The sequence below is a fragment of the Lactuca saligna genome, chromosome 8 (assembly GCF_052625555.1).
Source record: "Lactuca saligna cultivar CGN05327 chromosome 8, ASM5262555v1, whole genome shotgun sequence".
NCBI lineage: Eukaryota > Viridiplantae > Streptophyta > Magnoliopsida > Asterales > Asteraceae > Lactuca > Lactuca saligna.
This window is the reverse complement of record NC_136424.1, coordinates 126,858,816-126,872,142: the sequence shown is the minus strand read 5'-3', so window position 1 is coordinate 126,872,142 and position 13,327 is coordinate 126,858,816. Positions and strand designations below refer to the sequence as shown.

At 37.4% G+C, this 13,327-nt stretch overlaps 1 protein-coding gene across 1 annotated transcript; it reads left to right on the top strand.

Moving 5' to 3' along the window:
- Positions 1-713: 713 nt before the first annotated feature.
- On the top strand, positions 714-2,315 carry LOC145012097 (Lactoylglutathione lyase / glyoxalase I family protein). Its single transcript, XM_078970872.1, has 2 exons — positions 714-1,098; positions 1,872-2,315. The coding sequence occupies exons 1-2, from the start codon at positions 812-814 to the stop codon at positions 2,089-2,091; spliced, it is 507 nt and encodes a 168-aa protein (XP_078826998.1). The 5' UTR covers positions 714-811; the 3' UTR covers positions 2,092-2,315.
- Positions 2,316-13,327: the final 11,012 nt, after the last annotated feature.

The window sequence follows — 13,327 nt, the reverse complement described above, 5'->3', positions numbered from 1 at the left end:
TAATTATTATAATTGTTATCAACTTAAGGAATATTAAAATATTGTAATTATTATAATTGTTATCAACTTAAGGAACATAAAATCATCTGTATAAATTTAAAATCATCGTGGAATAACAATTTTTTCTAACTAATAATCTCTATTATAATATTAAATAGATTTGAGAATGAAAAGTCACAGCTTAGTTATTATTATTATTATATTGTCATTTAGATAAAATATAAAACATTAAATAAAACTTGAGAAAATGATATTTTAATGATTAACCCTTTTACAAATATAGAGTTCTGTCTAATGAATATGAATCAAAGAATCACTTTGTTTTAAAAAACAATATAAAACGATTTACCAAGAATAAAATAAAAAAGATCACGTAAAACAAAAGCTTTTTGGCGTGGAAACAATTTAGGCAGGTCACCCAATACTCTCCATGTGTGGCCCCATTACGGAACTCCACGTCGCACGCATTTCATCCACCTAGCATTCAAGCCAGTGGCACCTTTCGTAATTAAACCCAATATCAAGTCCCTATTACCACAATCTCATTTCAATATTCCCATTTCACCCCTTCGATATCCTCTCTCACACACGGCACGATCGTAATTAAGTCCGAAAAACGAGGGTTAATACCAAAGTCCAGTTCAAACCTCAACATTATTTTATCCCTGGAAAAAGCACAAACGGTTCCGCTTCTTCGCTTCTATAAAAACGCACCCACGTACCTGTTCTCGACATAACTTCCTTCCCATCCCTACCAACAAATTTTCTCTCTCTTAGGGTTTTCATTTTCAAACAGACACCGTGATCGGAAATGGCGACAGAGGCGACTAACGGAGCGGCTGCCGGTGAGAAGAACGGAGCGGCGACTGAGAAGGCAGTGACGTTTTCGTCTCTGAAGCCGCAGTTGTTTGTGGAGTCGGCGAAGGCGAGCGATGCTGTTGCGTTCTACAAAGCTGCGTTTGGAGCTGAGGAGGTGAATCGCGTCAGTCATCCGAAGAGGAAGGCTGAACAGGAGCTTCCGCTTCTTCTCTCTGCTGAGATCAAGCTCGGTTCCTCTAGTATTCTCATTTCCGACCTCTCTGATGATTCTACTGCTCTGTGAGTGTTATTTATTGTTATTAATAATTATCTAGCATTACTCGTTGTTATAATCATGATATGCTGTACATTTCATAAGATCTGAGCATAACGATGGATATGTGTCGATTTTATCCGTTCTATAGCGTTTCTGTATATTTTGAGACTGATTTCTTACTGATCTGATGTTCTAGCATAGAATATGCTCATTTTTGGGTGGACTTCTGTGTGTGAATTTTTTTCCGTATTTTGTCACGTTGTTTGATCTGTACTTTTCTGTTAGACTTCATTTTTCCTCCGTATTTCATCACGTATTTGATGTATGCGTATGTTCCTTCTATTTTAAAACCGTATTATTATTTTCCTTTTCAATCACTGTTAATTAGGTTGGATCTGTATCATTTGTTGTTTACATTTAATGAGTTTATTCACACAAGCAGATCTTAATTTAGTCATGATTGTGATAGTTATCTTCTCGTTTTTATCCTTTCTTTCTATTTCCTTCTGTTATTTCTCCCGTTCAAGTACTTTTTAGGACTTATTATTCGCGATACTATCTCATAACTCCACTGTAGATAAGATTTCTTCCATTTTTTTCCTGTCCGTTTTAATTTATTTTTGTGTTTGTATATATTATTCTACTGAGGTTTCATTATTTATATTATATTTTAATAACTCTCATCTGTTGTACTCCTAGTTTCTTCTCTGTCATTATTACTTATTTGTCAATGAGTCAATTTGGATTATTTGATGCTCGTTGAATATTGAATGCATTTTCTTTTATGTCCGTACAGGGTGAAAACAGTGGGGACTGGGCTGGTGTTCTGTCTAGAGACTGAAGACATTGAAGCTGCAATTGACAAGGCAGTAAAGGCTGGTGCGGTTGCAGAAGGTGAAATAACCGAAGGTGAAGGCGCGTGCTGTGGTGGGCGCGTGGGAAAGGTGAAGGACCCCTATGGTATCGTCTGGCTCATCTGCACTCCTGCTAAAAAGTGTGCTAACGTGGAAGCATAGGGAACGTCCGATCATCATCTTCATCATCAAGCATCGCTTTTCTCTTCGTCCTTGATGGGGTTTTCTTTTTTATTAGTAAGCTTTTTATTTCGATGAGCACTGCATGTTACAAACTCTAGTTGCAGTAAATGGATAGGGATTATTAGAAGCGGGTGTTAATTGGTATTTTGAGATCTGGATTATGTTCCTTTCTTTGTGGGCAAATGGCAATCTTTATCTACTAATTACGTTATCTATTGATTGAATGATTTCGGTTTAGTTTTTATTAATATTTATATAATTATAAAATAAATTAATAAATAAATAAGTTTAAGTTAGAGGGGATTTGTTGAAGAGACAGAGTATGGTCTTTACGGTTTTGAAGGACGTTGTGGTCCCCAGGCAGATGGATAGGAAACGTTTGCACGGGATTCGGCAACCGTCGTTTTCGTCTTTACATAAAAACGAGACATAAAAAATTATTTTGTTACAGAATCGTTTAGCAATTATGTACGATATAATGTCAAAATATTCCCTATGTTAATATAAAATGATTATTTCTAAAGTAAGTTTGAATACATTTACGGTTTTGTGCTTTGGATAATTTGATCACGTTTTTAGCAATATCAAATATTATAATGGGTTGCAAACTTCCTATTTAAGATGATTACTTAAGTACTACTTAACGAAAAATCTAAAAAAAAAGATGTTTTCACTAGAATCTTTTGAATTCATAGTTCCATTGTTCCCATCGCGTCTTACTTGTCTTATTTAAGATGCAGCAAGAAAAATCTAAAAAACGTCTTACTTGTCTTATTTAAGATGCAGCAAGAAAAATCTAAAAAATTCAATCATAAGTATAAATTAGGGATAATGACTTGAAAGGGTAATGAACTTTCAACTTTTGTCACATTTAGTCACTAAACTTTTTTTCGTTATCTATTTGCCATTGAACTATTGAAACTGTTCACATTTTACCCTTATGACCGGCCCTTATGACCGGCTATTACCGGTCATAAGGGTAAAATGTGAACAGTTTCAATAGTTTAGTGACAAATTGATAACGAAAAAAAGTTTAGTGACTAGATGTGAACAAAATCGAAAGTTCGTTTCCATCTAAAAAGTTCAATGATTAAATGTGAACAAATTTCCTATTGTATTATGTTTTAGGAAAATTATTTATTTTTGTTTAATTGTAGCAACATTTGTTGATGAAGAAATCTATGAAATAAAAAAAACAAAATGTAACATCCGGATTTCCAGGTATCATAATTTAAGTATTTTTCTTTTGAGTTAGGAAGAGAGACTCAACGAGTTGACGCCTCAACTCGTCGAGTAAGGTCGCGACTGATGACTTGGATTAATGAATGGACTCGACGAGTCGGTGAGGCGATTCGACGAGTCCACGCTGTTGGCAGAAACCCTAAATCTTTGGGCCCGAGCCATATTTAAAGGAACTTATGACCTTCAATTGCGACTACTTTTCCTATAAGTGAGAACCCTAGCGAGCTTGAGTGTGTAGAGTGAGAGGAAGAGCTATCTTGAGCTTTTTGGTGTGATAGATCTGGACCCTTCTAGGTCCAGAGAGACGAGAATATGAAACTTTAGTAGAGTAAACCTTGGGGTTCGAAGTTATGAAGCATAACCTTAACCAGCAATGTGATGAAATAAAATGATGAGAGATAGGTGATGATAGAAAGGTGATGATAATTAGGTAAATAGATGATGATAAATATGTGATGTAGGATGAAAGGAGATACCATAACCTTAACCAACAATGTGGCGATGTAGTCATCTACCAGAGTATAGATGGCGACCACAGACTATTGTAGACAGCCCAGTGGAAACACCAGCAGGCCCATAACTTGTAGGTGATGAATTACAATTTCAGGCGATATTGTAACTACGTATTCATGCGATGATACTCTAATCCCTTACTATGAATTACGAGTTCAGACGATGTTGTAACTACATATTCATGGGATGTCACAAATTTCGCATGCCAAACCAATGGTCATAATTCACATCAGTGAGAATGATCCATTTTTTTGTAAAACCAAAATCAGATTAGATATTTTGATTTTTTATTTTGGAAAATGTCAAACCATTGGTTTTTTATTTCGGTTTTGGTTTTTTGTTTTTTTTAAAATATATTTTCAGGGTTTTGTTTTGTTTTTTTTTTTTTTTTTTTTTTATTTTATTTCATAGATTTCTTCATCAACAAATGTTGCTACAATTTAACAAAAACAAATAATTTGCTAAAACATAATACAAGAGGAAGTTTGTTCACATTTAGTCATTGAACTTTTTAGAGGGAAACGAGCTTTCGATTTTTGTCACATTTAGTCACTAAACTTTTTTTCGTTATCTATTTGCCATTGAACTATTGAAACTGTTCACATTTTACCCTTATGACCGGCAACTTTTTAGAGGGAAACGAGCTTTCGATTATCCACAACAATGGAAGAAGAACGGCAATGGAAGAAGAACGGCTACTTTTTAGAGGGAAACGAGCTTTCGATTTTTGTCACATTTAGTCACTAAACTTTTTTTCGTTATCTATTTGCCATTGAACTATTGAAACTGTTCACATTTTACCCTTATGACCGGCAACTGTCACTAAACTTTCCAGCCACCCAACTCCTTCCTTGACAACTTTTTCTTTCTTCTTCTAGGTTCTCCTTTGCCAAACCAAGCTCCCCAAGCTCAAATATCCACAACAATGGAAGAAGAACGGCTACTTAGGGTTTCTAAGGGTAAGAGAGTAGATATGGAGGCTAAGGTTGGAACCATAATGTTCCTTATATAGTGGCTGGCCCTAAAATTAGGGTTTCTGGGCACTTGACGTACGCTGGGCGTATGCCCCCAACATCCGCGTTCATTTAACCACTCTACGTTGGGCGTATCCAACCAATTACACGCATGACTCCAAGCATGCCTAGGACCCCTTTGCCAAATATTTCCTTTAGGGACCATCATTGACGCTAGCTTCAAAGTGTCATAACTCATTTATTCTAAGTCCGTTTCCGACGGACTTTATATCCACGAAAACATGGCGAGAAGCCCTATGCTCCTAGCAACACACCCAGACCCGAAACCTTCTCGAATGAACCCAATTCCTAAAAAGACCAAAACGCCCTTACCCTTGATCTCGGTAATCCATAAATAATTACTTTTAAAACGGGGCGTTGCAGTAGCCGTATCATTCACTAGGTTGGTAGATAGCATGGGAGTGTTGTTAGATTGTGGAAGGAACATTGGTACCCACAAGTTCGGGTGAAGCAGTGAGAGCATGGCAAATCCACAGATTTGTCTACAGATTTTCCCAGATGAGTTAGACCTGGTTGAGCCAGTGATAAGACCATAAAAACAATGCTGCAGTCATAGGATCAAAGAAACAATGGACTGTTTAAGGTTGTTTGTGGTATAAGGCTACCCTTAGTCATGTAGCAATCATTCTCAGTTTTGGATTGGTGACATCAGGATTCGACCTATGGACCCGATCAGTTGGATTAGGAGGTCGTTAGAGCCATAATGGCAATATAACTAATGAAAACTATTGGCAGAAGAGGATTTTATTCAGATTTCGTGTGTGGCAACTGCGTGGGAGTCTTTTGGCTCTACAACCAGGGTGAAACCTGGTATTTCGGATGTCTGACAAAAGAATTGAGACCAGGAAGGTCTTAGTGGATTTTGGAAAGCAGACATGTGGCATCACATTGTTTCGGGTAGTATTAGTGTTTTAGGATTTTATGTATGGTTATAGTAACAGATTGCTTAGGTTATGCTAAGTCATTCACAATGGGATTATCTAAGCCTTCGCCAAGTATAAGTGATCTGCAGGGATAAATGGGTCTGTGATTCTGCTTTCTTGTGGGAACCTCAAGTTATCAGAAGTTTAGTAGCCAGTTGAGAGATAAGTGGATTGAGTTCAATAATAATGATTCAGCACGGGTGGTCTGTCAGGGAGTCATACCATCTCAAGACTACAGATTTTAGATTAAATAATGTGATCATAATGCCAAGAATTCATTCATCTTTAGGGTTTAGAACCTTTTGAGGGTTGGGTTTGATTACCTTGGGAAGTCAGGGGTTATGCTTGGGATTGTGGTCATGTCGTTCTAGTTTTCTGGGGTGTAAGGGATGGTAATGAATGATTTCGAGGATGAAATCTAATTTAAGTAGGGGAGAGTTGTAACACCCTGTTTATTAAATAAATAAATAGATAAAGATTAATAAATAAATAGTAGTCCTAAAGTCCATAATATTTAGCCGGGTGTTGGTTTTGTAAGGATTTTAAGAAGTCAGGGGGTGTAATTCTAGTAGTTATTTTGTAAGGATTTTAAGAAGTCAGGGGGTGTTTGGTAATTATTGGACTCGAATTGAAAGGATATTGGAATTTTGAGAGTTAAATGGTAACTTCTGGGACTTGAATTGTTATGAATCATTGATGTTGGGGGCTGCTTTGTAAATTGTAGGTTTAATTTGAAAAGATCCTATGAGGAGGGATTGGACTTGTAAAATGTGCAAAAGTTTTAAAATGGACAAGGCTTATACCCTTCACTACCTTGCTTTCAACCCTAAACCTAATATGATACAGTAGCCGTCGCCACCATGTGAACCCTCTTCAGCCGCCACCGCTTAGCTGAGATCGATTGCCACAGCTGCTGCCAGTGACGCCCGCTGCCGAAGAAGCCGGAGTCCCCAGAGCCAAATCTCGCATGCTGCCAGAAGATTGCCGAGACCGACGGAAGAAACCGAGAATGAAAAAGTTCAGGCTGTGAACGAATGGAAGGCCCTCGGTAAGGTTAAATTGTGGCTTATCTCTCCCGCCTTTCGTTCTTTTCGTTGGTTTGACGCCGTATATGATGGCTATGGTTGTCGGTGGCCCTTGAACCACCATTTCTAGTTGTTCTAATGACAACAGCCTCCTAGTCGGTGGTTGGGAGCTTTGGTCTCGTGTCATTTACGTGTATGCGTTCCTGCCACGAGTTGACTACGAAGGCATGTGTGTTTTGGCTAGAAACCACCGCCACCACCTCATGGTGGTGGTTGCCACCGTTTTCTATCGTCACCAGCCACCGTGAGGGTTGCTGTGTGTATGTTTTTGTATGTGTGAGAGTGTACTTTATGGGTGGGAAGTTGTTTATGTATTTTTTTTGGTCGGAACACCCACCACCACCACCATCGCGAGGTGGTGGCTGCCGCCTTCTGCCGCCACCAGCCACCGTGTAAGGTGGCAATGTGCATTTGCATGTGATTGAATTGCTTATGGGATGCTTCAACATTTTTCTTAGCAAAAAACCATAACCACCACCGCGAGGTGGTGACCGCCACCATGAGTCTCCGTTTACCACCACTACATGAGGTGGTAGTGGGTGGTGCCCGACCTAATGAAACCCTAGTTGACCTAATGAAACCTTAATTGATCTAAAGACTTAGCTTTTGGGCCTAATTGGCGTGTTTTGGGTTGGAAACCCTAACTACAGTTTAGAAAACCCTAATCTTGGCGATTTTAATTTGGATATGTCGGGACTTGCATTTTAGACGACTGGATTGAGGATTATGAATTAAGCCCGACCACACTGTATGATTGACCTAGTGGATTGATGGAGTTAATGGATTAAGTCCTTAATGGGTTAAGTGTTTCTAATTACCACTATTCGTTATTTTATGTGAAAACCCTAATTGTGTTGGGTTTTAAGTTGGGCCTAGATGTCTGGACTCTTGATGGGATAACTATTAACAAGTATATGGACTAGAACATTTTGATTGGGCTTTACGATAAGGCCCATTGGAAAGGTTTGGGCCTAATCTGGAAAATTAGGCCATAATTAGGCCTTGATTATTATGATATATTGGACCATTAGAATGCCAACTGTTTGGACAAGAATAAATGGTTGGGTCTTAAGTTAAGACCATGTAGAGGTTTGGGCCTGGTTTAGAAAATTAGGCCATATGTTGGGCTTTGGTTCATTGTTTGACTTTTAGGCCTTTATAGAATGAGTTTGGGCCTTGGTCTTGGACCAAGCTAGGTTATGGGTAAAACGGTCCTTTTACCCCAAGTGTGGGTTTATGATTATTCATTGAAACCCTAATGGTCAATTGGGTTTTGTTTTGATGTTGACAGTTTGAGAATCAGTCAGCCAGCAGTCAGAGATTTATTCGCGGGACTTCAGCAGTTTGAGGTGAGTTTTCCTCCAGTAGAAACGGGTCAAAGGCACCAATTTTGGCTCGTTTATGTATGTTAACATATGTAGGGGTTAGCTTGATGTAGATTATATGTTTCCAGACCTCGGTCTGATGCCGACGTTAGCCCGATGTAGATTATATGTTCCGAACTTCGTTCTGATGTCGGGGCAAGCCTGATGAATGTTTGTATGTTTGATGTCTTTGTGATTCTTGCATGTGTATGTTTATATGCTCCTGGCTTCGGTACGATGTCTAGGCAAGCCCAAGGAATATTTAGCTTATATGTTAAGTGTTATATGTTCCGAGCTTCGGTGCGATGTCGGGGCAAGCCCGAGGAATGTTTAGCTTATATGTTATGTGTTATAAGTTTCGGGCTTTGATCGGATGCTGGGGAAATCCCGATGAATGTTTATATTATTATGTTATGTGTTTACATTATATGCTTGTTAATATGTTATATGTATACCAGACTTCAGTCCGATGTCGCACTTCGGTCCGTTGTCGAGCAGGGCCCAATGTTGGAATTGTCAAATGCCAGGCGGGGCCCGATGTAGTGGGCACTGCCTAATGTATACTATTATGTGATTATATGTATGGTATGTGGTACTTTGGGGAGGCTCACTAAGCTTCGAGCTTACATTTTTCAATTTTGGTTTCAGGTACTTTCGCTAGCAAGGGGAAGAGCTCGGGATCACTACATGGCACACACCACGACTTTTAGCCTAGAATGATTTACTTTATTATTCGGAGATGAGATGTTGATACAATATTTTAATATGATGTTTTGAGATACTATCATTTATGTTTTTATGATATGTTTTAGGTTACCACATATTATAAATGAAAATTTTAGACCTTATTTTTGGGATGTTTTAAGAAGGGTTGGGAAAATGCACCTATGGTGAAGAGCAGGTCTTTCCAGCTGGTAGCCAAGGAGGCTCGTGCAGATCTCGATGTGGTGATGGGTATGTATATTTTCCTTATCTCTTTATTTGTATTGAATTATTTCTTATACTTATGTATTTTATTTTAGGATCGTTCCTTGTGAACGACATGTCTGCATTGGAATTGTTTGATTCAGGGGCTACCCGATCCTTTGTATCGCTTGCGCTTAGCAAGAGGTTTGTTGGATCTCTGGGGCAGTTGGATTATCCTCTAAATGCCGAGATTGTAGATGATAGGTTTGTTTGGTTGTGAGGGGTCATCAAGGTTGTACTCTTTAGTGTTTCAGTGAGCAGTATTTGGTGGATTTGGTTCCCATTCGTTTGCATGGGAACAAGGTTATGTTGGTTTTTATACAAACAATCCTATGTGTGCATGCAACCCTAGAATTGGATCTATGTTTTCACTATTAGATACACAACATTATGAACACATAAAGAAACCCTAATACTAGCATATAAGTAATCATATTAACATAAGAATAGGTTTATAATATTACCTTGATTTTATGTAGCAATAACAATCCCAAATCTCCTTGTATTGACTTTGGAAGGCTTAGAGTCACAAGTGTCACTCCTCTAATGGCTTACAAACACCAAGAGCAAATGGAGAAGGTATAAAGAGAGAGGAGAGAGGTTAGAATTCATCCTTAGATGCTCTGGGGATCATGTGCACGAATTCTAAGGCCTTAGGGGTCTTTATATAGGGTTAGGATTAGGGTTTTAGTCCTTATCCTTATCTAGTTGCTTGTCCACCAAGCAACCATAAGATAAGTCTTAGAAACCCTTATCCTAGTCGAATTCTAAGGCATTATCACCTTAAATTCGTTCACCATATATTTAAGATAATCCTTACCTTATTTTGTAACTATCACATAATTACAATTCAGCCCCTCTAGTTTAATTAATTACACTTGATCACAAAATTAATTCTTAATTAATTATTGACCAATAATAATTAAACAAATATGATTTCTCCTTTAATATATTATTCTTATAACATATTAATAAATCATATTATCCTCTCTCTATATATATTTCTCCAATCAAGTTGCTTCGGTGATGGCAACCTAAAAGGACCATGCACCATTGGGTCAAGTACATACCAAAATAGTTATGGACTTAGACACTAATCCAACAGGTTATCGTGGGCATGGGTTTGAAAAGTTGTTTACACTAATCCAACATTTGGAGTTGGGGGCTGTAGTTTTCGCCCTCAAGATTAGGCGACATTACCTCTATGGGGATTTTTGTACTATTTACACGGATCACAAGAGAATAAGGTATTTGATGGATCATCCAAATCTGAATATGAGGTAGCGCCGATGGTTAGATGTGGTGAAGTATTATGATTATGAGATCCTTTATCACCCGAGGAAGGCCAATGTGGTGGCCGATGCTCTCAGCTGCAAGGTGCTCGCGAATTAGATCAGAGACATATGTTTGAGGATTACCGTGATTGCTCCACTTTTAAAGCGGATACATGAGGCTAAGGTCGAGGTTTTGAAGGAAGAGCACCAAAAGAGTGAGTGTATTGTGGTTCAAGTGACTACCTTCGATTATGATAGTCGCGGATTGTTGACTCCACATCATCGGGTTTGGGTTATGTATTAAGGCGGTTCGCATCAGACTTTGATGGTGGAGGCGTACAAGTCTAGCTTCTACATTCATCCTAGGGTGAAAAAGATGTATAAGGACCCTCATCCTGATTATTGGTAACCCTGCATGAAGCAATATGTGGCTTAGTATGTGGAGCGTTGCTTGACTTGATGGAAATTCAAGGACGAGCATCAACGACCTCATGACAAGATAAAACCATTGGAGATTCCCATATGGAAATGGGCGGACATCACCATGGATTTTATCATGAAGCTACCCCAGACTGCACGCATAGTGGATTCGATTTGGGTCATCGTGGATTGTTTGACCAAGAGTGCGCACTTTATCCCGATTCGGGAGAGTATTTCTGCAGAGAAATTGGCTGAGATTTATATCATTGAGGCTGTGGCACATCATGGGGTTCCAATATCGGTGGTTTCTGACAGATATGTCTGATTTACTTGTAGGTTTTGGAAGAGGTTCCATGATGAGTTGGGCACTTGTCTCCATTTCAGCATAACATTCCATTTGCAGACTGATGGTTAGAGTGAGCGGACTATTCAGACCATAGAGGATATGCTATAGGCATGTCTTCTGGATTTCTGTTAGCAAAATTTTTGAAAAGCAACAATTATCATGTAAGCATGTATCAACGTCCTTTCGAGATGCTCCACAGGAGGAAGTGTAGGACCCTGATTTGTTGGTGTGAGGTTGGTCTGCGAGTTATGAGCAGTACCGAAGTGGTACTCAAGACCACTGAGCTGATTCAACAGGTTCGGAGTAGGCTCCAGACAATTCAGAGTCGACAGAATAGTTATGCCGATAGGTGCCGATCAAATTTAAAGTTCTAGGTAGGAGATATGGTTCTCCTGAAGGTGTCACCTTGGAAAGTTGTCAACCGGTTAAAAAAGTAGGGCAAGCTGGGCTCCGGGTATATTGGTCCTTTCTATAGGGTTTTGTATGCTACAAGATCCTATGGTGCACACACAACCCTAAAAGAATTAGATCTATGTTTTCTCTAATTATACATGCAATATTGTTTCCAAATCTTTAAGCCTACAACTAGCATACAACTGATATAAACAACATAAAATACTAGTTAGGAGTTTACCTCTTTGTGTAGCTTGTAGAAATCTGTAGTATTTGGCCTTTAAGAATTTAGCACCAATAGTATGAATGCCTCAATGGAATCGCAACACACCATGGACAAAGGATAACATTTTCAGAGAGATTCCTAGCCACCAAAATCGTCCATAATCTCCAAATACATAAGTCGTGATTTTGGCTATGGAGTAACATATTTATATGTGGGATTCCAAAGGTCATGGGTTAAACCTAACCCATACCCATGGGTTTATGATCCATGGTTCATGAGGCCCAACTCTTATTCCAACACGGATCAATAGCCCAATCCATATGTTTCACTAATTACCATAATTAGTCCCCATAGATTTAATTAGTCTCTTTTGTTCACGAAATTAATTCCAAACTAATTATTGATCAATATTAATTAAATCATATGATTTCATATTAATATATTAGAACTTATAATATATTAATAAATCATAAATAACATCTTCTCAAAAGTCCATCCTAACAAATTTTCCTGATTATATGAAACCCAAATAGACCATGCTACTCTCGGGTCAAGTACATACCAATTATAGTTATGGGCTTAGACACCTAATCCAATAGTCTCCCACTTGGATAAGTCTAATAACTTATTGCAAGTACGACTCCAGAATCCCGACTAGCAATCGTAGCTCTTAAAACCCGCTATCAAACTCTGACGTAGTCAATGACGCGTCCATTAGATAAGGGATAATATATTCCTCCATTATACAAGATATCATATGGACTGAGACATGGATTAAAATCATATTAATAAATCATAAATAACGGTAAGACTGACTTTTAGTTATACATATATATATATATATATATATATATATATATATATATATATATATATATATATAATGTTAGACTTTTAATGTTATACATAGTATAAGGGTGTATTTTATGCTTTTAAAATACTAGGTGGTTTAATTTTACAAATTACACTTTTAATTTAATTAAATGTAAACCATAACATTATGGATTTATTAACTCTCTCTTAATTATACATTTAATTAATTTTAATAAAACCATAAGGGTGAAATTTGAACTTCTCAAAACTAGGGTTTTAGAATTTAACATTTTAAAATTAAACTTTTAATCTAAATTTAAATTCCAAAACTTGAGGGCAAGTTTTTGAAACTTTTCAAAACAATTAGGTTTCATTCTCACTTTAAAATTTTCGAAATTTAATACCATTTAAATTAAAATTTCAAATATTAAAACTCTTGATTTAATAATTATCTTGAATTAAACTATTAATTTAAATTATTAAATCATAAGGGATTATCTAAATCATTAAGGATAATTACCAATTAAACAATTAAGATATCCTAATCCCTTAAATATCTCTATAGATTTCGAAAATCATGGGATAGGATAATTCATAATCTTTAATTATTACCATA